The sequence below is a fragment of the Hippopotamus amphibius genome, chromosome 3 (genome assembly GCF_030028045.1).
Source record: "Hippopotamus amphibius kiboko isolate mHipAmp2 chromosome 3, mHipAmp2.hap2, whole genome shotgun sequence".
Classification (NCBI taxonomy): Eukaryota; Metazoa; Chordata; class Mammalia; order Artiodactyla; family Hippopotamidae; genus Hippopotamus; species Hippopotamus amphibius.
The window spans coordinates 35,919,285-35,945,240 of NC_080188.1; the positions used below are offsets into that span (position 1 = coordinate 35,919,285).

At 34.6% G+C, this 25,956-nt stretch overlaps 1 protein-coding gene across 3 annotated transcripts in view; it reads left to right on the forward strand.

The window, feature by feature from the left end:
- ADGRL3 (adhesion G protein-coupled receptor L3) overlaps positions 1–25,956 on the forward strand; it is a 415,454-nt gene that overhangs the window by 304,153 nt on the left and 85,345 nt on the right. For all 3 annotated transcript variants that reach the window (XM_057727606.1, XM_057727608.1, XM_057727607.1), the window contains 4 exons: positions 921–1,129; positions 1,824–2,000; positions 21,754–21,963; positions 24,358–24,578. In XM_057727606.1, coding sequence (XP_057583589.1) covers positions 921–1,129; positions 1,824–2,000; positions 21,754–21,963; positions 24,358–24,578 — 817 coding nt within the window. The remainder of the gene's footprint in view (positions 1–920; positions 1,130–1,823; positions 2,001–21,753; positions 21,964–24,357; positions 24,579–25,956) is intronic.

A 25,956-nucleotide genomic window follows, 5' to 3' on the forward strand; every position in this document is an offset into this window, starting at 1 on the left:
GTCTCTGGTTTGGGGCTATTGTGAATAAGGATGTTATAAACATTCTTGTACAACTTTTTTTCTTTGTGGATATATATTTTCATGTATCTAGTAAGGGTAGCTATATGTTTAACTTTATAAGAAATTGCCACACATTTTTCCAAGTAGTTGAACTGTTTTACACTCTCACCAGTAGTATGCAGAGTTCCATTTGTTCCACATTCTTACTAGCATTAGTGTGGCTAGTCTTTTATAGTGTGGGTTTCAGAGATTCTAGTGGGTATGAAATGGTATTTCAATATGATTTTAATTTTTATTTCCCTAATTACTAATGATATTGATAATTTTCATGTGTCTATTAGCTTTTTATATGTCTATTTTTAAAGTGTGTGTCTTTTACCATTTTAGTATGTAATTTATAATTTTACTGTTGAGCAGCAGAAATACTTTGTATGAGTCATATGTATATATATTTCCTAGTCTGTGGCTTGCCTATTCATTTTCTTAATGCTGTATTTTGATAGGCACAAATTTTCAATTTTGATAAAGTTTAGTTTACCATCTTTTTTCATGGTCAGTGTTTTTTGAGTCCTATCCAAGGCGTCTTTGCCTTCCCCAACATCACAGAGATATCCTATATTTTGTTCCAGAGGCTCTATGGTTCTAATTTTTGTTTAGGACTGTGATCCCTCTTGAATTAAGTTCTGTGTATGAACTGAGATAGGGATTGAAGTTCATTTCTTAATACTGATATGTAGTTGTTTCAGTCTCATTTGACTTTCCCCCTAAATGACTTGGCACTTTGGTTGAAATGAATGTCTGAATTTTGTTGCGAATATATATATTATACAAATTTGATTTCAGTCTATTTAGAACTATCTCATTTAGGTGGTATGTACAAGCTAATCAGTTTCTTCCCAATTTATATGTACTTATTTTAGGAGAGATCCGAGTGGCTTTTGTCCTGTATAACAACTTGGGTCCTTATTTGTCCACGGAGAATGCCAGCATGAAGTTGGGAACAGAGGCTATGTCCACCAATCATTCTGTTATCGTCAATTCCCCAGTTATTACGGCAGCAATAAACAAAGAGTTCAGTAATAAGGTCTATTTGGCTGATCCTGTGGTATTCACTGTTAAACACATCAAGGTAAAAAAATGGCGTGTGAAGTTTTTTGTCCACACCATCTATATTTGTTATAATATGAGCATGAAATGCCTTAATTTTCTTTTTATTTTTCCCTGTTATTTGACATATAGCAATTCATTGTCTATAAAATGATTAGTGATTTTTTTTCCAAAATGAGAGAAGAGAATAATTCTTGTGTATGTATATACTTAAAGTAACAATGTTCATAGAGGGATTTATAAAGGCTTCTCTATAATTAAAAAGAGTTAGCAATATGTTCATTGGAAATGGGCAAAGCTCACTGATGTTACAAGTAATTATGTCTTTGTGTGTGGATATATTTTTATGTATATGCAAAGATTGTATTGTAAATTGAACAAAGATTTTTAAAAACCATCCTATCAGAAGTTCGTAGTATAGAACAATTCTTTGCTTTGCAGTATAAGTTTATTGATGTGATTCTGAGACAGTGATACTAGTATTCCTTCAGTGTTATTTTTTGAAAAGTGAATTCACCTCTAATCAGAAGGAATAGATAACAACATATATTCAAATTTGCTTTGAATGCGTAAGCCCCACTTAATATGAAAACACTGGTAGACATCGCTACAAAACTTAGAACATAGCGTGAGGTTGTTAGATATAAAGAAAATGCCTGCCTAATTTACATGATCATAAAGTAGTTATTGGCTTTATTGATGTTTTTCTCCTGTAGCAGTCTGAGGAAAACTTCAATCCTAACTGTTCATTTTGGAGCTATTCCAAGCGCACGATGACAGGTTATTGGTCAACCCAAGGCTGTCGGCTCCTGACCACAAATAAGACACATACTACATGCTCTTGTAACCACCTAACCAATTTTGCAGTACTGATGGCACATGTGGAAGTTAAGGTAAGATACATACCATAAAATAAAAATGGCTTAGAATACAGTTAAGATGCTCACTGTAAAAAGTCCTAACTCCATGTCCAACTTGAATGTGTTTCCACTTTCATAGTATTTCTATTCAAGAACTCTCTGGTGTTCAACCCATATCATACCAATGATTCAAAGAACTCTCTTTTTCTATTATCAATATAGTTCGTAAAATTGAAATTTGCTTGTAAAATAAAATTTTGCTAATAAAACTTCCCGTTCTTCCCTGCTTTTATTTTGTGTGAGTAAATATCAAACCATTTCCTTATGAGCAGGACAAGATAGGACTCCAGCACCGAAGGCCAGTGTGATAGGGTTAGGAAGCTGGGATCTGGTAGGCTGAAGACTAAGGAGCCGTGCATGGGATTAAATACTCTCAAATGAGCCTTGGGAAAATAGCTGCTAAACACAATACACAAAGCATGGTAATACACAGAGCCTGACAAATTCTAACATAATGTAATTGTTCTGTTCATACAAGAAGACACTATTCTAAGTAAAAATCCAGATGATATGTTGTTTCCAAAACCAGAAACGTGGCTAACTGGGCTACATCAGTCTCTTTCCAGGTGACTGGTTGTCATGGAATGCAGGAAGAAGATTTAGATTTCAGATATATTTAGGACATAAAAATACAAAGGGATTATTAACTTGGTTATAGAGATTGGTATATGGGTTAGTAACAAGAAATTATATACTTGTGAATTCTCTTCTCATCTTCCTAATGTCAATAAAAATAGAGGAAGTATCACTGTCCTGTACATTTTAAAACATGAAGACCATGGCAAAGGTTTTATCTACCTGATATCATTGATCCAATAATTTCATCCAAAATTTTATTTGACTCTGTTGAATTTAGAGATGATACAGGTATCTTAAAGGGAGACCAAATCCAAGCCCACTCAGGACCTTAGGAATAAATTACCTTAGCTGTGTCAACACAGTCAAGTCTGGTCTTTAAAGGACTACAAATCGTATTTCGTCACAGCTTCACGAATTGATCAAGCTTAGCACGATTGGCCACACTAACAAATGTTAGATTTAAACCTGGAATGTATTCATATGGCTCTAGGATTCTATCTTTTCAGCTTAGGGAATAAATTCAGACACAGAAAAATGGGTCATATTTTAAACAACAGCAAAATATGATTTTTCTCTCAGTTCATCTCATAACAATCTCTACCCAGTCCGTTACACAAGAATCTTGACTGTGACCACTGTTGTGTGTCAACAAGTGATAAAATAGAGGGAAATCAGTATTTTCCCTCAGCAGTCAGTCACAGAGTAAGTATGCCCTGGATTTCTTGTATCATAATCTCTTGCAATTGTCTGAGTCATTCCCATCTTGATCACACAACATGAATTTGGCACTTGAAAAATGAAAAAGAAGCAGAATGATCATCCCTGGAAGTCCAAAACGAAACAAACCAACCATGCTTACATTAGACTAAGGTCTAGAAATGAACACTAATTTATTCATGTACGGTGAGATATGCAACAGCCAGTTAGAACAGATATTTGCCCTTGCGAGTTATCACTTCTTAACTCCACAGGAAAATCTATAAACAAGACAAAGTTATATTTTTGCTTGATGAGCTTAGAAAGAGAGCAAGAATAGTTAGCTGAGCAGTCTCGATGCTATTGCTATTAAGCTGTGGTGCCCTAATGCGTGGGTCTTCACTCCAGGGCCACCTGTGGCTGGAGTTGTCCTTTTCTATCACCTGTGTAATCTCTGCTATTCATTCAGTACTTCCCTCTTTTCTTTTTCTTTTTTTTTTTACTAATAATTTTCAAGCATCTGAGTGAAAGGTGCTCTCTATAAACGTAACTTCCTTCTTCTGATCTGCCAGAGATATCACTAGATTCCAGCATTCTGGTGAAGCTTCTGGCCCTCATAGAACTTGCATTTTTGGGGAGAAGGAAAGGGCAGAGACATGAAGCAGCAGTCATAAATGTGATGCCTTATAACTGAGGCCTACACTGTGATTTAGGGACGCAGAGGGGGATCGTCTATCTAAGGCAGGACTCGTCAAAGAGGGCTTATCAAAAAAGTGACCTGCTTTGAAGGATAAGATGAATTTAGTAAGGTAACCTGTGGAGAATTTGCATCAACCACATTCTTGGAACGTTTTCTTCACTTTGCTTTGAGTACACCCTTCTCTCTAGTTTCTTTCCTTCCTCAGCAGCTGGTGCTTTTTAGCTTCCTTTGCTGCATCCTCGTCATTTCCACAGCCTCTTGTTATTGCTCTGGCCCAGAGTGTAATCCTAGGTGTGGTCTAGGCACTATCTGTTCTTCCTCTGTAGTTGATCTCATGTGGCCATATGGCTGTAAACATCATCTCATGATTCCCAGACTTCTGTCTCCATTTCTTAAGTCCAGACTTAACTTGATATACCCACCTAGACTTCTCATAAGTGTCACAATTCTAGAACTACACTTTCAGTGTTTTCCTGAATCCTTTCCTTCTTAGCAAATGGTTCCTCTGTCCTTGCAGGTGCTCCTGCCCTAAACCATACCATACACCATCTTTAATCTGTTTCTTTTCACTCACACTGCACACCCAATCCCATGAGCGTATCCTGCCAGTTCCAGCATCTGACAACTTAGCATCTTCATCGTTACCACCTGGATTCCAACCCTTATCATCTCTCCTCTGCTGTTTTTGTTTATTTGTTTGTTTGTTTGATTGATTGATTTATCTTCTTGGCTGTGTTGGGTCTTCATTGCTGCACACGGGCTTTCTCTAGTTGTGGCAAGCGGGGGCTACTCTTCATTGTGGTGCGCGGGCTCCTCATTGCAGTGGCCTCCCTTGTTGCTCAGTAGTTGTGGTGCACGAGCTTAGTTGCTCCATGGTATGTGGTATCTTCCTGGGGCAGGGATCAAACATGTCATGCAGGGGACAATGCATGTCCTCTGCATTGGCAGGCAGATTCTGAACCACTGCCCCACCTAGGAAGTCCCTCTCCTCTGCTCTTTTGTTACAGCCCTTTAATTGGTCTCCTTGCTTTTTTTGATGTCCTTCTTTTTTTTGTCTTTTTTTTTTTTTTTTTTTTGTATTTTTTGGCCGTGTTTGGCTCTTCGTTGCTGTGTGCGGGCTTTCTCTAGTTGTGGAGAGTGGGGGCCATTCTTCATTGTGATGCACAGGCTTCTCATTTCAGTGGCTTCTTTTGTTGCTGAGCACAGGCTCTAGGTATGCAGGCTTCAGTAGTTGCAGCACATGGGCTCAGTAGTTGTGGTGCATGGGCTTAGTTGCTCCGAGGCATGTGGGGTCTTCACAGACCAGGGATCAAACCCATGTCCCCTGCATTGGCAGGCAAATTCGTAACCACTGTGCCACCAGGGAAGTTCCTCTTGTCCTTCTTAAATTTATTCTCAGCATTAATTGCCAAAGGGATACTCTTAAAATGTGATTCACTCTTCTGATTCATTCTCAAAAAGCAGTACTGTAATCCCTTTAAAATGCAAATCAAGTACTTCACACCTTTGATCCAGCCTGAATAACTTCTTATCTCAATAAAAGTAAAATCCCAAATCCTGGCCCCTTTAGCAACTCTTGACCTCCTCTCATACTACTCTTCCCCTTGCTCTCTTGGCCTCCTTGCCTTTCCACAAAGGAAATCAGGCTTGCTCTGGTTAAACCTAAAGTCTCCCTTCTCCTACCCACCTACCCCACAAACAGCCACATGGTCAGTTTTTTCATCTCCTTCAAGTCTTTGTTCCAATGTCACCTTCTCAAAGATGCTTTCCCTGTCGACTCTTTTAAAATTTCAGATTACCCCACCCCAACAAAATACTGTGGGAAATAAGGCAAAACAGGTCCCTGGCCTCAGTTGATGTATAGTGTATCAAGGGAGAGAAGTGTTAAAGCTGATTTTTGAATGTGGTGCTGAGAGAGATTTCATAACTAGGTCAATTTAAGCAGATAAAAAAAGGAAAGGGATACCCCAAGGTGGCAGTGTTGCCAAAACTTAGCCTCTGTGCATGGGCACCAAATTGAATCTCAGAGACAGAGTTTTGGGTGAAGTAGAAAAGAATAGCTCTATTTTATTTGCTAGGGATAGGGGGCCACAGTGGGCTAATGCTAGCAAAACTGTGCATCCTCACCTGGGGGTGGGGTTATAAGGAATCTTATAGTAAATGGTTCAAGGGACAGTGTTGCTGATAAGGATCAGGGTGTGTGCAGGGCCTGCATTCCTTCAACCCAGAAATCTTCTGGCTTTCAGTGGTCTTGTGATGAGCTTCTATGGTTCTGGAGGTTATTGAACTGTGACCTTCTCTCTGAAATGAAGAATGCTCATCAAGTAGTTAGCATCCTCCATTTGGTGGGGGTTTTAGTTCTACAGAAGAGCTCAAAGATATTGTTATGTGCATCCCTTGAAGAGGAACTAGGACACTGCCCCAAGGCTGCACTGTTGTTTCTTGACTGCTCCTCCCTTGTCTCTGCCTTTCCTCTCTTCCCTGATTAGCAGCTTTTTGAACCTGCCCTTTGGAACTCATGGGAAGGTCGCGGAGGCTGAATGAAGCCTATTTTCTACAAACAAGGAATGAGGGTACAGAAAGACTTTTGTGCCTAGGAACCCCTCAGGGTCCTGCTCAGTTTCAGGAACACAGATGAGTAACTACATTCGAATTTTCTTACTTCTCTTGTCTGAGGAACATTTTGATTGTCTTCACTTTTAGGGACAAAAGTAATAATTACAGAAATTTATGTAATGTAACTTTATACCAAACTGTGGTAGTATGTATGGCATATTTAAAACTTTCCCATTATTGAAATCACCTGCAAGTTTGTCTGTCGTTCAATAGAATGTTGACTACACTAAATTCAAATGTCCATCTCTTCTCTTACCAGTAATTCTCTTGAGAATACTTTGTGGAGGAGTATTTTAGTTTGCAGGGTCATAAGTTTCAAACTAAGGGACTAACATTTCTACTGTGGTTCTGTAGAGCACAGTAACAAATGCTTTAGAAAATGGTCGGACAATTCATATCACCTATAGCTTTTTCCTCTACTCAAATTATAATTCTTTGGGAGATAATAAAAAAGTCTCCCTACTCATTCCTGTCAGTTCAACTTGATGTTGATTTTTATTATCTTTAAAAGGTTTCACTTTCCTTAGTTTGATGCTTGCATCTCTTTCTCTCTTTCTCCCTCTGTTTTCTTTTGAGCTTAGTATATCCTATTGCCCTACCCCAACTTTACCCCAGTCCAAGTGTAGGCATTATTTTGCTACTTCAAATTATTGTATTTATTTTTAAATTTAGTATTGATTTAAAACAATGACAATTTGGAAATTTTTAACTTCATACCATGGATTCTGTAGGTCAAATATTTTATAACTAGCCTTTTCCTGTGTTAGAAGAAAATACACTGTAAAGTTCTGTAGTTGCACATGAAGAAAAGTACTTGCTTTTCAAAAAGAGTATTTTTACTTTTTAAAGTTCAAATGAAAAGTTAAGCGTTTAAAAAATGATTTTATTTGTGAAAAGTAAAATGTTTAATGTATGATGCTAAAAGTTGTATATTTCCATTCCCAAATTTTTATGCTCACTTTGTACTTTGCCATCTATAGTGTAATGGGATTGAGGTAAAGGTAGAGATTAAAAGTCATAACTATTATATAGTACTTTAAACAATGTATTTATTTAGAGAGAAAAAAACTAGATAACTCACAAGTTGAATACCCTCCAAATATGTAAAATTCCATGAAAACAAAATTGTTTCAAAAATGGTCAAAAATGTAAGATTTTATTATATTAATTATCTTAAATATTAACTATGAAAAAAAATGAGAACCTCTTAGAACCAAGAACTGTTCTTGGATCTTCTCATGGAACAGTTTTATGATGATATTTCCTTCTTAGATTTATTAAAACCTGAAATTATTTATTTGCTAGTATGCTGTTTTATTGTCTGCATCCTCCACTAGACCCTAAGCTCAGTGTTAGGAGCAGAGACCTGAAAGAAGTGAGAGTCAATCTTGCAGATCATCTGGGGAAAGACTCTTCCAGGCAGATAGAACAAGAACAGGAACCTGATCCCGGGGTGATTCTGATGTGATTCTGATGTGAACTGCAAGGAGAATGGTGTCGTTGGAGTGGAAAGAAAAATTATTTTATTACTTATTTTCTCCATTCCTTTTACAGAACTTTTATAGAAAAGTTGAAAGAGTGGTACAGTAAACACTCATATACCCATTTTCTCTGAATTCACATTTAAATTTTGACACATTTGACTGTCACTTTTGTGTGTGTGTACATGCACATATATTTTGCTGTCTTATTTGACTCTTTGAAAGTAAATTGCTGAATTTTTAGTATTTAATTCCCAAATCTTCCAGCCAATATGTTTCAAGAACATTCTCTACCATTAAAATACACAAGAAATTTAACTTTGACTAAATATTGTCATCTACTGTATAATTCATACACAGATTTTCTAGTTATCCTGATAATGTTCTTTACAGCCATTGTGTTTCCACTTAGGGCCAATCAAAGATCACACAGTACCTTTAGTTGTGATGTTTCTTTGCTCTTCTTTAGAAGTATTCCTGCCTGTTTTTATCTTTCATGAAAATGATATTTTTCAGAGTCCAGGCCATTTGTCCTGTAGAATGTTCCACAATCTCAGGCTTTCTGATTCTTTTCTCATAATTAGATCCACGTTAAACATTTTTGGCAAAAATGCCCTGTAGGAGATGCAGTATCTTTCCCATTGTATCAGGAAACCCCTTATTGGAGTTACTAAGTTTGATTACTTTGTTAAAGTTACATTGTACAGGAACATTGAAGTTTTTGTAGTTACAAGGAACCTGTGGAAACATATTTGAAAAATTTGTTTTATTAATCTCAGTTTCTTTCATTGTAATCTGTTTAGTCTACCCTTTATTTGTTCCTCAAATAGTGAAGTACTATCTTTGTAACAAGCAAAATTTATAATCTAATTAGTAATACAGATAAGTAATCAGCAAAATCAGTATTTTATGAGAAATGTCTCATTGTTTTGGTAGAGAATACTTTAGAAACACATGGGGGAAAGCCTTAACTTGACCTTGAGAGGTCAGAGAAGATGCTCTACATGAAATGACATAACTTTAAGCAAACTGAGAGTGACAGGGTTGAAGTAGCGTGAAATAAGGCTGGATTTTTGTGGTTTTGAAGTGTATATTTTCAGTAAATTTTATATTCTTTAAGAGAGTTTTAATTACATTCTTCCTCTGATTGTTTTTATTTGAGTTGTAGTAAAATTTGTAAGCAGTCTTCTCACATGCATCCTAGACCTTTAGCCTTACAATTTTCAGGTTCTTTATCATCTTCATTAAATAAGCATGACTAAAAATAGCAGCTGGAGATGCATCTGCAATTCTAGTGAGAAATATTTTATAAGAAATAAGTAATCAGGTTTACGGCGATTGCAATAAGTAGAGATCTGGTAAGGACTTCATCTCTCAGAAAGGCCCAGCATGTTCAGTGATAAGAGGAATTAATATTTCTTTAGTGTCTACATACATTATCTCATTTGATCCACAGAACCAGCATAGGTATTGTCATCATAATTTATTTTCCCATTTTATAATTTGCAGGAAACTTGGATAAGAAAAGTTAGGAGGCTTAAGGTCCTGATTCCAGTTCTGTAGGTAATTGCCTCTTCTCTAGCAAATCATCTGAACTCATTGTTCCCATTATTAATCAGTTAAGTGAGAGTAATACAATTATTTCTAACATTATCTCAGGATTATTTTTGGGTTGAATAACAAACTCTATTGAAGTCATGTTGAGAATTATAAAGTTTTCTGAAAATATAATTTTTTAATTCACTATATGCTTAACTGTTCTCAAAACATTTGAGCTCCTGATCCTGGGAGAAGTTAACCATCAAGGCCCAAATATTTGAGTTTATAATAATAAATAATCATCTACCTGTACCTGAAAGAAAGACATTTAGGCTAGTGCTTTGCATCACTGTTCAAAGTGACAGATTCTTTTCTTCACAGTGAAGTTGTCAAATTTTTTTTTAAATTTTTTTTAAATTTATTATTTTTTGGGGGGTACACCAAGTTCAATCATCTGTTTTTATACACATATTCCCATATTCCCTCCCTCCTTCAACTCCCCCCCCACCCTCCCTCGAGTCCCCCCCACCCTCCCCGTCCCAGTCCTCTAAGGCATCTTCCATCCTAGAGTTGGACTCCCTTTGTTATATAACAACTTCCCACTGGCTATCTATTTTACAGTTGGTAGTATATATATGTCTGTGCTACTCTCTTGCTTCGTATCAGCTTCCCCTTCACCCCCCACCCCCTCCGAAGTTGCCAAATTTTTAAATATATTGGCTCTACTCACCCAATTTACTCATGCTTGAGAAAGTATAATCAACCAGCCAAGCAAAAGAAACAAGCATAAAAACTTTTTCCATCTTAATATCCTAAAACTATTCTCAATTGCTTATACTGTTCTTAGTAAGAACTAGTTGATATGTTTACTAACTGTAGTCTATTTGTTCTGGATCACAAAACTTTACCTTTTTTTTTTAGACTTTTTTTCAGACTGTTCTGTGATTGTTTTCCTTTTTTCCTGGCCTATTTCAATCCACTGTGTCTAGTAAATAAAGTGATAAAGCTGGAGGACTATTGGACTCTAGAGGAATTAGGCTAGATTTTCCAAAATAGTTATTTTATATAGCTTTCTAAGATAGGCAATAAGGTCAACTTGTGTGTAAGATGTTAAAAGCATGTGAACAAAAATATGGCTGAACTAAATCATTTTTCCTACCTTGTTATAGACCATTCAAAGGACTGCCAGTTTACTTTGTTTATCCCTACAGTGTAAGCATTACTGTTTAAAGATCTTCTATGGTTGGTTACTTGCTGATTTAAAAAGCCAGTCATGGAAATTTTAAGATGTTAATTTTGTAAAATTTAATGTTAGCTCATGTTATTGACTGAAGGCCTGTGGGATATTTGTCCCCAGGGTAATTATGTGGACGATCCCCACTCTTGTTTAAAATGCAATAAATTTATTCATGAGAATGGAAAAAAGTAAGCCTAGTAACCATATCCTTGTTCTTTTTCCTTAAATTGATATAGCTAAGAAAATCAAATGAAAATGGAATAGTGAAGTAAAAATGAGATGTATGTGTGTGTGTACGTGTGTATATATCTATATTTCCATTCTGTTTTATTCAATACCTGACAAGTAGGCATCCAAGATTAGGATAAATCTACCAAATTTTATTAGATGTTTTTGGCTTGGAGTAGTTTCTATTTATTTGGTTTTTATAACGCAGTTATACAAAACTACTTTATCTGTTAAGTCTAATTCTATTTGTCTCTATTTTAAAACTTTTCTTTCTCATTGTGGTAAATTTCTCTCTCCTTACATGCCAAAGGAAATGGTTCTATGAGAAGAATGATATTTAAATAATAACAGTAAACATATCTGAGTAATTCAAGTCTGGCATTTCTATGGTTCCCCTTCATTATAATTCAGCTCCTCTAGCCATTTCACCTAACCCTTTAGGAAGTACTTTCAAAAATTGTGTGTGTTTGTGTGTGTGTGTGTTTTAATGAAAATAATCTTAAACAAAGATACCCGTTTTGTCTGAAAATGAGAAAATTTGCTGAATGTTCCCCAGCAAACTTTATTTTAACAAAACCACTATATTTAATCATTGTACTCAAAGGATAGTCAAGAAATTTCCACCCGCGAATCTACCTCTGTTCAGTTCTAAGGGGCTTAGTATAATTGGGTCAACAAAGGAAATAAAGGAGAGGATCTGTGGTCCTCTCCACTGTGAGTGAAATTGTCCAGAGAATGGAGTATTTGGCCACCAGTTAGGGTGATCAGCTTTTTAGAGAGCCAACCCGGAAACAGCACTACTAGATCAAAAAATATACTTAATATGCAATAAGCAATTATGCACTTACATGTTATTACTACTTAAAAGTGACAATTAGAAGTATTTAATACTAATTAATAATAGTGCTAATAGTGTGAATACCTATAACAATATTTTTAGATGCTTCTTTCCATCCTCTGATACAGCAAAAGTCTTGATTGAATATTTAAATTTGTAGGCTATATTATTGCACATTTTATAAATGTGAGAATTAAATAAGATAGTACAAGAAAATAAACAGATATGATCTATATTTAATAAAAGTAACTGTGACATGTTTTTCCTATTTGTATTTTTCATTCTTTTTTTTTAGTAAAGCTAAAACTGAATATATTCAAAGTGAAATTCACTTTGATCTGCAGTTCCGATCTTAGCAAGCCCATATTACATTGATTCCTGGTATCAATCCAATATGATGACATCAAAATAAATATCTGCTCAACAAACATGTTTAGCATGGAGTACTTAGGATTTTACTTACCAGCTTTATTTAGTAGCTTTTTATACTTGTAGGAATTAGTTCCCAGCTCACCAAAAATGTCCATCCATTTTGTAAGTACAGGCTTTGTTTGGCGAACCAGATGCTTGTCAATTTGTTCTTCTGCAGCTGTGAATTCATCATATGGGCTGTCCATGTCCAGTATGTTCATGATTTGTAAATGTTTCCAAGCACATTCGCTGTCAGCATAAAATTAAACACTGTCAGAGATAATGGTTTTAAAGCACTGAAATAGTTGTACTTTATGAAATAAGGATTGGATTCCAAATAAGTTATAGTTTTAATAAAAAAATGATAAAGTCCTATTAAACACAACTGCCCTTTTCTGATGACATTTATTTGCAGATAGTCTTAAATCCCCAAAATAAATAATGTTTTTCACTGTAAAAATTTTTTGTTCTAACCTACGCAGAAGTCCATGCAACTCAGGTAGAATAAGTTCATCTTTTTCCAGGTTTCCTATGGCCTCTTCAGAGCTCATCAAACAGTTTTAGAGAAACATATAAATGTGTCTTATTGTAACATTTTTCTCCATTCTCATCTGTCATATATTTCAAAGTTAGAGAAAGACATTTTTCTTGTCCTACACTTTAGAAATATGATTTTACAGAAGGTCAGTATTTTAACATCTTGTCTATGGCCAGCCGCAATAATAGCCATCTTGAAGGCACATGTCTCAGGAGACTGTCTCCTTCCATTTCTAGAAAGTTAAAAGGCTCATTAAGTACTTCTATGCATTTTGAGGAAACTGAAAAGTGATGAAATAATTTCATTATGAAACCTCACAGGTAAGCAAATCACATCCCTTTTTAGCAGCCTTGTCTACAGGGTGTATAGGACATTTAGTGGGTAAGAACTGTTCATTTTCTTTTGTAAGAAGTTTACAGGCTGAATGGTATTTTCCAAAATTTACATTTGCACTGCCTGTCAAATATGCTGATAGATGAGCAAAGTCTAGTTTATATATGAACAAGGTTATCAACAATCTTTTGTTTCGTGTCTTCTGAAGTTTAATCAAAATCTTTATGGAAATTGAGAAGACAATTTGAAAATCCATTTTTCAAATCAAAATACATCAGAGCTGGGGGAAACATTATTTTGTTGCTGTGATCCAACACATCACTTTATGCACTGTAGAAAGCATGATCATTAGTAAGATCGGACAGAATCAGCTCTATACTATAAGGAAGCAAAACGTTGGGTATCAAAATTTCCCCTTGTGTTTACCCATAGGACATTTCAGTTGCAACCTCTGAATCAGGGAAAGTAACTGTACTCAGATGCAAAGATAAATTGAGGGAACAAAACAATAATGCATGTTTATTCTTTTGGAATACTCAGGCTTATACCATGACCATTAATTTCAACTGAACTTTGGTGCCTTTTGGGAGGAGATTAAAAAAAAATTTATCTTACAAAAACTTGCCTGTCTTATCCAGCCTCCGTGTACACATTCCATCAGTCTTCTCTCTCATCCCTGGTCCCAAATTCATTTCTGCATTTTGTGTAGTATGCTTTGTTTTAGTTCTCTCTCTAATCTAATTTCATTTATCCTTGCATGTATCTTTAAAATAACACAATTGTTTAGCCTTCTTTTTCAGTAGTGTCATGTTATTATATTATATTGTTCTCAGTTTCATCAATGAACTCTTAGAAAACATTGTCACAATAGTAACAATGTTAAAAATTAATTTAGCACAATCTTGATACAAAGCACATCATTTAATCCAAAATCAAAGAGGAATTTAGGATCACAAGGCACTGAAGTTGCACACAGGTTTCATCACTCAGAATAATGCAATGTTTGATTCTCTACTAGGAACTGCAAGTCATGGATTCTCTACTAGGAACTTTTCAACATCAATAGTCGGGAAAGAACAGCAGGAATCACTAAGGATGGTGGATATTCAATGCCACAGACATTTGATACTAAAAATAGTGCTGCTTCCAGACTCTGTTTTCTAAACTATCGTATGGATTTTGTACTTTCAAACTTCTGAACCCATCTCTGATCTCTGGAATAGTTTCATGTCTTGGAGAGGATTTTTTCCCAAGATGCACAATTTTAGTGCTAAAACTAAGACATTGCTGAGCAAACCTGGACATTTGGTCATGCTACCATTAATACTATATCTACTGCATTACCAGTTGAATGATCTGGGGTAAATTACTTCTCTATGCTTCAGTTTCTTCATCTGTAAATTGGAAATAATAATAGTGTCATATCACAGTCTTTTATAGGACTAAGTGATGACCCTGATAAAATAAATAAGCACTTCTAAAAGGAACTGATATTTTGAAGGTTACATGTTAGCTGTCATCATCACATTATTATCATCACTGTACTTAACTCAGAAATGTTAAAGGTGAATTTTTCTATCTTCCTAGCTTCATTTTCAACCCTCACTCCAAATACTCCTAAAATCTTTTTCTTATTTACTGTTTGATTACTTCATTTACTTTAAAATTTTTTAACTGGTCAGTACTTGTTTTTTGTTTTTCAACTTTACTTTTTAAAAACCTATACCTGAATTTAATTCCTAGTTACTGTAAGATAGTTAGTTCCCACATTTTCTAGTATTTCCTTTTCTGTTTCCTCTATTAAGGTAGTTGTGAATCTGATTCACCAAATATGGTGAAATTAAAAAAAAATTTAATTCAAAGCAAGAAAATCTCAAATAACAGAGTATACAATGCTGTGCTTCTGAAATGAAAGAGATATTCTAAGTTCTACTGAATTCAAAGGATAGTTGGATATGAATGTTTTATGTGCTCTTACTTGCCAGTGTTTCTCAGGAATTAAAGCTTGAAAATACTTGATTTTTTTCAATTTGATACAAATTTGGAAATTATTGCTGAGTTACTTTGGTTAACTTACTATAAAAATCATAAGAAATGCAATCGTATCATTCTTCTTACTGTTATTCAACTTTGACCTTCATCCTATTCTGCAAAGAGAATTCTAATTTCCTTAGACCATTGAGCCCTTTATTTTCCCAAGCATTTGTGGGGTGACCTTTGTGTTTGATGATCTGTTAGAGCAATGCAAGGAACTTATTTCACAGAGTTCTTACCACATTTATCAGAAAACAGGTCTTTCTTAACCCTACTGGCTTTAGTGAAATTCCTGAGTCAAAGCAATGCCTTATGCTGATGATACAATAGTAGCAAAGCAAGTGCTCTTACATTTGCAAAGAAGAAAACTCATTTAGCTATATTACAAGTATTTCAGAAGAAGATATGTTTGAGGCAATTTAAAAATCATATTATTATGCCTTAACAAATCTGACTCAACATTAAAATAATATATTTTAATGCAGAAAGTAAAACAGGTTCTTGAAAATTACTGCCCCAAATTAATAATTATTATAGGGTGATTGTTCAAGCAATGTCTGGAAAATTTTCAACTTTCTAAAATGTAAAAAAACAAAAAAGCATCCAGAGGGGTTCAGAATTAATTCATATAGTTTATGTCCCATCTGGAAACACTTATGCAGTTAAAATGAGAAACATTTCAAAATCTATTTCTCCATCTTGTTTGCTGACTTGCTTTTTGGACAATAAAGTTAGAAATATCAAGATTTACATAAAGGTCTTAGTGTATTCAGACTGAGTTATTTTTAAATCATGATGCAAAAGTCACATTTCCCTATTCCATGAATTTGGGCTTAGTTTTATTAAATGTACTTATTGGTATATTTGAGAGTTTTATACTGACAGAGAGCTTCACAAAATATTATTGTTTAAGCCATCTTTTTCTCCTTCATTGTGGTACTCATTCCTTTTGTGGTATTTCAATTGCTCAGTAACCCCACAGTGATAGGACAAAGCAGATTCACTGAGGTGAAAATAAGAGGAAAAATCAAAAACTTTCTGTAGCTTTTACAAAATATCTGGCATTTCCTACGTGAATATAAACTTCACAAGAAAGCCTGAAAAATGAGTATTGTTTTCATAAATATTTCTTTCTAGAGTAGATAGAGTCAATGAATTTCCTGGAAGTATATTCTGATGAATCATTGTCATTCTGCTTGTAGATTTTTTCTCACAGCTCCCCATCTTCTTTAAGAAGTTAATATCCTTGAGGTTTTTGATTCTTTTATTTTTTTAATTTTTATTGGCCTGTAACTGATTTACATTGTTTTTAGTTTCAGGTGCACAGCAAAGTGAAACTTTTATACATATATCCACTCTTTTTTAGATCCTTTTTCTATATAGGCTATCACAAAGTACTGAGTCGAGTTCCCTGTGCTATACAGTAGGTCCTTATTAGTTATCTGTTTTGTATATAGCAGTATGTGTGTGTCAATCCCAATCTTCCAGTTTATCCCTCTACCCCTTATCCCCCAGTAACCATAAGTTTAATTTTTACACCTGTAACTCTGTTTCTGTTTTGTAGATAAGTTCATTTGTAGCCTTTTTGTAAGATTGCACATATAAGCGATATCATATCATATTCATCTTTGTCTGCCTTACTTCACCGTTTATTTTTATTTTTTGTGAATTTCCCAAGTATTTTTCTATAACAAATAGTTTATGGTACACACTCCAGAAAAATATTTATATAGATGAAATTAAGTCCCTCTGTGTTTTGTTACTTAAACATCATAAACACAATTGTATAGTAATGAAGGTAGAATTCGTATTCTAAAGTTAAAATCTTTCTCCTTCAGATGCTATGGGCATATTGTGTTCTTAATTTATCAACACAAATATTATTAATAATATAAACTAAACTGGCAATGTTATAAAGTGAAATTAGGTAATTCATTAGTTGGTTGGAATAATGTTTGGTGTCCTTAGTTAAAATAACATTAAGGTTTATTCTTGTTACAGTTATTATTTTTCTGATACACCTGGTATCATTCATACAGACCTTTGATTTTTAAATGAAGGTTGCTGTCGAACATGAAGAAAATCCAGAATGTTTTTAGATTAAATAATCCAAGAACAAAGACACATTGACTTCCTTACTTTCACATATATTATCTTAATTACTTACCACATGATAACCTGAAGCCTCTATATTTTATCTCCATGTGTATGAGGTTTCTGATACTTTAAAGGGTAAGTAGTTGTTCAGGATAACAATTGCAGAATTGGAATGACAAGGTTAAATCCACATCTTTAGACTCTAATTCGACTTACTCTGCAGTCCTCTTACTTCCATGCATAGTTTTGCCTCCATTTTCGTAATTGTTTGACACCTTGACATTTACACATATTTTAAGATATTATGGTGTAATGACCTCCTCATTCTCCAGCTTTAATTTTATCTTTTTACTCAAGATTTTAGAGCAGATAGTTTATGAACCAAAGAATCCCAAAGATTGCAATGGGCAGCATGATACAACTTTTAGTTTATAATCTAAATCCATTGCGGGGAGGGGGGTAATTAAAGAGAGATTCATTTATTCAGTTCACACATTAATTGTGCATCCACTCTATGGGAGACAACTTTCTAGGGCCTGGGGATACATTAGTGATCAGAAGAAATAAAACAACTTATTCTCTTGGAGTGTGCTTTCCAGTAGAGGTAGAGGCCACAGACGAAAACAAGAAATATTTTTTTTTCTTTTTTTGAATTTTTATTGGAGTATAGTTGATATACAATGTTGTGTTAGTTTCAGGTGTACAGCAAAGTGAATCAGTTTTACATATACATATATGCACTCTTTTTTAGATTCTTTTCCCATATAGGCCATTGCAGGGTATTGAGTAAAGTTCCTTGTGCTATACAGTAGGCTCTAGGCTATATAGTTTATTAATATTTCTTGTTTATGTGGAAAACTTATAAACAAGAAATATTGGTAAAATATATAGTCTAGGTAAATGTTAAGGAGAAAGATAATTCAGGAAAAGTAATAGAGTCAGAATGGGTAAACGATGTTTGCAATTTTAGATGGGGTGATTCAGAAAAACCCTGTGAGAAGGTGACATTTGAATGAGGAATTGAAGGAGGGTAGCAAGTAAGTCACAGAGCTATTTTTTGGAAGAACATTCCAGACCAAAGGAACATCAAGTACAAAGGCTCTGAGACTGGAATGTGCTAGACGTATTCAAAGGCCAGAGGAGGCCAACTGGGGTGGAGTGAACTGAATGAAGGGGAGAATAAGAAATGTTTCCACAGGAGTACAGATATTATAGGACCTTGTAGACCTTTGTAAAGACTTTGGTTTTTACTTTTATTGAGATGGGAGACATTGGATATTTTCATCAATGAATCTTATTATATGGCTTGTATTTAAGGAGAATCTCTCCATCTTGTTGAATAGAGAGAAAAGGGGGACGGATGGGGGTCAAATTGGGAAAATCATTTAGGAGTCTGTTTCAAAAAAATCAGGTGGCTCTAACCAATTTGGTGCAATTGAGGTGAGGAGCAGCTGTCAGATAGAAGACAGGACCTACAACATTTCTAAATGGATTAAGAGTAGTGTGTGAAAGAGAGGAATCAATATGACTCTTAAGTTTTTGCCCAGAACTCTTCAAAGAATGAAGTTGCTGTTTACTGAAAACCAGAGGGAAGAGTAGATTTGGGAGTGTGGGGGGTGCGAGTGGAGGGAGAAACGGGATAAGAAGGGACTCAGTTTTGAACATGTAATATTTGATATTGATACTTTTTAAAATTCAGTGGAGATTAAATGGATGCTAAAGCTGTACTTATGTAAGAGGTTTCAGCTCTTAGACATTTGGTCTAAGTGGAGTAGGGTTATTACCAGTACTAAGTGTTAGGAAAGAATAATAAGATATAAGATTAATAAAATCTCAAGTCACGTGATGGTATATAGTTCATGTCATAGGTGACTGAGTTATATAGTACTCAAAACATGAAACCTTGGAAATAGGAACACTTGATCCATTATCACATCATTAAACCCATACCTAGGAGTTTTATTCAATTGACCATCCTCTTGAAGGGGGGTTGCTTTTTATCATGGCTTGGCCTCCTGAGAGTTCTGTTATGACAGACTATGATATAGAAGGCTAAACTCATAGGTCTTGTTTGCATTTTAATGTTTGTTGTTCTTCTTCTTTCATCTTATCCATAAAATTCAAGTGGTGAGTTACATTTGATCACAGTATAATATATATAAGGTGGTTGGTGTTTATGTTTTCTAAACGAGACAGTAATACCTGAAAGATGATTACTAATTAATTGCTAGAATTTTTTGCTCTTTTTTTGAGTGCTGTGTACTTTTTGTACTGTTGTTTTGACATTTGGTATTCTCTTAATAACTCTGCATGGGGTTTTTGAAAGACCTATGAAGGCACTGAGTAAAATAAATACATTTCTAATAATGCAACTACCCAGGAAAGGCAGGAGTTATTTCGTTTCTTTTTTTTTCTTTCTTTCTTTTTCAGTGTTTTAGGTCTTTAGGATACATTTGAGAATGTATTATACCTGCCATTATGGAAGACTGCTGTGCTTGATACTCAATTACAGCATCTTTCCTTTGAGTCAAAGAAAAGAGCAAATAGCCCTCTGTTCAGGGAACTGGGTAGCACTAACCACTCTCCACTATCCAATAGTAAAAGTAATTTAAGCTATCAGAGACTCAGCACTACTTTAGCAGTGTCCCCTGGAGAACAAAGCAGTTAAAGCAGAATTTCATGTGGTTTTCTTTCATGGCTTGAGCTCCTTCTGAGAAATACACCTAGAGTTATGCAGGAATATTTTGAAACTGTTTCATTGACAGTGTCCTAGCAGAGTTCTTTATCAGATAACAACTGCGAAGCTGTATCTAGCAATAAGCGAAGTGCTGTGACTCAGGTTATAGCATGGTGGCTCACTTGTGAGAATTTCCACATTCGGAATAATCTTTGTATGAAGTTTTATAAAATGTAAAAGCACAAAGTTTTGAATAAAAACAAAAATAGAAAACCTGGATATTTATGTATTTTTTAAGGTGAGCTAACAATGTGGGAGAAAACTAAATGTAGTAACTTCCATCCTAAAACAAAAATCAGTGTGTGTGGTCTGTACAGTTGAAAAAGATGTCAATTAGAAATACATCTCTTTGTTCTCATGCACGTTACACTTTTACTACTTATGCATATATCCATAAAAATCAATGTTATTGATATGTGTCTTTTAAAATCTTACATAAATGGTATCATACTGTATAGATACTTTTTCCGTTTGCATTTTTTAAAATCTAATATTAGATTTTTGAGAAGTACCTGTGTTTGTGATTATAAATCTAGAACACTGATTTTCTATTCCTATTTTGAATATCATCCCATAAATATCAACCATTATTTATTTATTCCCCTACTAATGGAACTTAGGTCTTTAAGAATTTTCAAGAAACCTAGAAAGAAAAGAGGAATTGACAGTCATAGACAATCTCTCAAGTCTGCTCCAACACATTGGCGCACCAGTGTGTTGGGTTACATCAATTCTAAAGCTTCACAAAAGTGGTTTTGGATGCAGGCAAACTATCATAGAGTAGAAATGGAGTTTTGAAACTTAGAACAAAGACAGAAATGAGGTAATGGACAAAGGAACATGGCAGGTATGGAACTCACAGGACTGTAACAGAGCCACAAAAGGCAATTTCAGTGTGGAAGTTTCTTTCTCATAGCTCTACTATCTATTGTGGGCTGCTATTGGGTATAGTAATTCTGAATGCTTATTTTCCATCTGTGTATAACAGGTTCTATTCATGCAAAACCTTTCAGGGATCAAACTTCTTGATCTCCTTAAGCTATTCAATATGAATATAAATCCAGTGACTACCCTCATTCTTTTAGATTTTCCACTAAATAAATGGTACACATACGTAGCTGTCCTTCAGAATTAACTGAGGATCTTTATAAAATTACATACTTCTATGAACTCAAGCTTGGAAATTCTGGTAAAGGATTTATAGAACAGAAGAACTGTATTTTTTAAATAAAAATCCCTCAGTGATTCAAATAACGTTTCAGTGTGATACCACTTTCCTAAGTGTATAACTTAATTTTTTACATAAAGTATTCCCTAGCAAGAGTTGTAAAAATATTAACCTAAAAAGGTGATGTGGGGCAGAAAAAAGAAAAGCTTTACCTTGAAATCTTTAGCCAGAATTAAGTTGATTTGCGTCAACTATTTATATACTGAAAACATACATAGCTAAGAAAGGTGCAAACACTATTGACAAACTGATTTACACCTCAGAGAAAAGATAAAATGCTTTACCTGTGGACTAGAAAACCCAATCTTATTCATTACGTGTCTGGAGGATATTTAGTACATTATTAAAATCATGCTTCATGAATCCAGGCCCTTATAAACTTTGTAATTGGTACTGCATAATTGCAACTTATGGGTTTTCTTTTGTGTTTCCAGCACAGTGACGCGGTCCATGACCTTCTTCTGGATGTGATCACATGGGTTGGAATTTTGCTGTCCCTTGTTTGTCTCCTGATTTGCATCTTCACATTTTGCTTTTTCCGTGGGCTCCAGAGTGACCGTAACACCATCCATAAGAACCTCTGCATCAGCCTTTTCGTAGCAGAACTGCTCTTCTTAATTGGGATCAACCGAACAGATCAACCAGTAAGTAGTTTACGTTGGTGTTAGAAAATAATTTCTCCACTTCCAGCTTTCCAATACTCAAGATATTCCTGTTTGAAAGTATCTTCTCTTCCAATTGTCTAAGCTAGTTACTAATTTTCAGATCTTATTCAGTATTCCCTTTTTCATGCCCGTGGCTATAAAGAAACTAAATATATGGATGTGTGAATGTTCGTTTCTTCAGAAATTCTGTTCATAAACTTGCCTTTCTAAAGAACTGTGTTTCTTCATTAGCCTGTTTCTTTAATTTTTTAATCTCAGAGCTGAATATTGAGTAAAGTTAAATCATCTGGGGAATGGAGGAGTATCTTTTATAACATGTAATTGTTATCTTTTGAAGTTTGTATTTTAAAAAACAACAATGGAAATTATATGCATGCCTAACATGAGTGTTTCTAATTGACCTATTTTGGAAAACAGTTCAAATTCTATGTCATTTTTATAATTTGTATGCTCTTCCCAAATTTTGTTTTACACTTTATATTTTCTCAAGCTCTGTTTACATCTTTAAGTGCTAACTTCGTACTTTATACTTTACTACTAACCACGTTTAGCCATATCAAGAAATGAAGGGAAGGAGGGAGAGAGATGGGGAGAGAAGGAGGGAGGAAAGGAGGGATGGAAGGAAAGATAAAGGGAAAAAAAACATAGCACTAGCCAACTGTTCTTGATAAAACCAAACAGAAAATAGGATCAACAAACAATATCTAATATATTAAAGACTTTATGCCAGTTTATAATTTTTATGAGGCCCTTTCTATTTACTTAAGATTCATGAACATAGCACAAGTTGGTTCTCATGACTAAAACTGCAAATGAAAATTTTCATTTTTTAGAAGACTTGTAGGCATAATAAATAATTCATTCACTTAATGCTGTTCTCTGGTCTGTGTCCGTATGTATAGAGAACTTTACAATGAAAATGCAGTTGGATTCATGTTTGTGATTACACATTCATGATTAATGGCTGTAAAGGGTACAATTATGGTGATTATACTTTTAATTGGTTATCATATACGAATGTGACAGTTTTTCCCATAAATGCATAAGATGAATAAGCAATCAAAGTGCACATTTTTTCTCCAAAACAGTGACGACTTCTGATAACAAAAATTAATAGTTGAAGTTCTAACTCTAAAAGCAAGAAATGGAAAACTGTGTTATTTCCCAAGAAGAAATCATTTCATTCTCTTTTCAACCTGCAATTCAAATGCTCTGTGATTTCTTTTCATTTAGAAACCTTATTCTTATTTTTGCTTCTTGATGTTACATATGGTATGATAAACTCCTCCAAATGTTGCATACTGCACAAAACTAATTTCTGACACGTAGCATAAAGGACAATGATTAACATGAAAAACTTGGGTAGAGTGCAGCTCAGCCCAGCTTGTCTTTGCTTTTATTGCTGGATGTGTGTCCTCTTCCTGACTCTTCTATGGCAGTTAGGCTCTGCCTTCCCTTTCTAGCCCCTCTGACACTTGACTTCCTCACCTTCCCTTCATCATCATCTCTCTAACCCAAGGAAATAGACCTGCTCTTTGTCTCATTGCTCAAGGATCATACTCATCATTGAATCCATTCTAATCAGATAATTTTGGTACATTTGTTGCCTTTTTCTGGTAAGAACTGTAGATTTTAGTTAGGACTTCTTATAAAAAATGAAGACCTCCTCTCTAAAGCAATGAGAATTTCAGTAACTGACATAAGATAATTAATATAAGGTCAGCTGAAACTTTTAGTACCTTAAAAAATAGTAAAATAACGAAAAGTGAGAGAATGAAAGCACTTCTGGAACACTTTATTTTAACCAGATTTACTTCTACACCTAAGCAGTACAAACTTCCCAAAGTCATTGAAAATCCTTTCTAAAACAAAGCAAGGAAGGAATAAACAATTAATAATAATAAGTCAATAATATCATTATAAAATACTTTATTTTTTTTTATTTTAAGAGCTTTTATTCTCTGATTTTAATGTTTCTCTTTTACTTACATTGAAGAACTTAATATGTTAATAAATACAGGATTATGATCAGGAAAAGAATTCATAAGATCTATTTTAAAACCTTTAGACTAATCTCAGCAATAATTATCAATAGGATCTTCTTAGAACTTTTCCCTATAGGTATACTTTTTTTCTTATTATAATGCTCTGCTGTCATCCATTAGCCATTATTAATAAAATGTTAAATGTAATTTTCAAGGATAGGTTATATTTAATTAGGATTTAATATCTGAATTTTAAGAATCTTATCTCAATTATTTTTTTGCAGATCTATTTTATTACTGCAGTCTTGATAAATATTTATTTTAATTTTGTGGCAGTTGGTATTTCATTTGGTAGTTATTTGACTGACTCATTTGTTCCTTTCCCTAGATTGCCTGTGCAGTTTTTGCTGCCCTCTTACATTTCTTCTTCTTGGCTGCCTTCACCTGGATGTTCCTGGAGGGAGTGCAGCTCTATATCATGCTGGTGGAGGTTTTTGAGAGTGAACATTCACGAAGGAAATACTTTTACCTGGTCGGCTACGGGATGCCTGCACTTATTGTGGCTGTGTCAGCTGCAGTAGACTACAGGAGTTATGGAACAGATAAAGTGTGAGTTCATGTTTTCTTTCCATTTTTTCCCCCTCTTAAAATCTTGTTGAAATTGAAACTTTGGATTTTCTCAGAAGCTAAGGCCTTTATATCCCCTCATAGCAATAAACGACAGAACTGTACAAACAAAAGGGGATAATTTATTTCATGAGTTGTACTTTTGTTATGATGTAAAAAGAGAAAAAATATTCCTGAGATTGCACATCTACATCACAACCTTGAGTAATTATAAAGAGATGATACTTTTAATATCTTTCAGAGTGCTGAGACGTTTGTCAAATGAAGAACTAGCTATATTAAAGATGTATATTCAGAGGACAGTGTAGTCCCTGACATTAATGGCTTCTCTTCTTCCTGACATGTCAATTCAGTCACTGGAAAGTAACTTATATCATTAACGGAAAGATAGACTTTAGAGCAGGGGCAGCTTGTGTTTTCCTTTTTTTTTCCCTAAATGGCTCTTGGGGTATAGTGATGAACTTTATTTTCAACATACCGACAGATTGGTGAGACATACCCATAGAGATGTTCAGCATACTTATGGAAAGGAATTCAGTGAAAAATTTTTCTGTAATCTGCATCAGTATAATAGTTGGGATCCTGAGAATGAAAGAGTTTCAATAGAAAAAGTTTAGAAAGAAGACCAAGATAAATCTCTGATGAGTACTCACATTTAGGACATAGGTTGAGGAGGGAAAATAAAAATAAAGAAAGAAAAGAAGTGACCAGAGCGTTAAAAGTAAACCATGAGGAAGGAGAAAAGAAAGTTTCAAGGTGGTATTTTATGTCCAAGATAATTCACGTAGGATAAGCATGGAAGAAAAATCATTTACCCTTTGCAACAACTATTTTGACAAAGTGCTGGAAGTGGAAGCCAAATTGGAAGGTGTGAAGAGAGAAGTCAGTGGCAAAAAAGTAGAGTCTTCAATTGTTATCTACAGCCTGAAAAAGTTCGATTGAGAAATAGTGAAAATATTAATTCATGATGACAGTAATGAAGAAGGATTTTAAAAAGTGAAGTCCTAAGAATGTCTAGAGTGGGAAGAATCAAGTTGGTAAGAGGAGATGAGTAGAGAGAAAGTATCTTATGCCTCATTTGTATTCAATATATATATAGGCTGAATGAAAAGGAAAGGTCCTAAGGGAATAGAAAGGCATAAGATTAGACAGAAGATGAGAAAAACCCTGATTTAGTATTGAAAGTGGCCTTAGAATTCACCTAGCCCAAGGCATTAATTTTGTAGATGAAAAAAATCAAGAACCAGGTAAATTAATTGCCTTGCCTGTGGTGATGGAGGTAGATAGTGGCAGACGTGTGATGAAAAAAGTCAGGTTTACTCTCACTAAAACTGGAATGTTTTTGAAATAGTGAGATGAC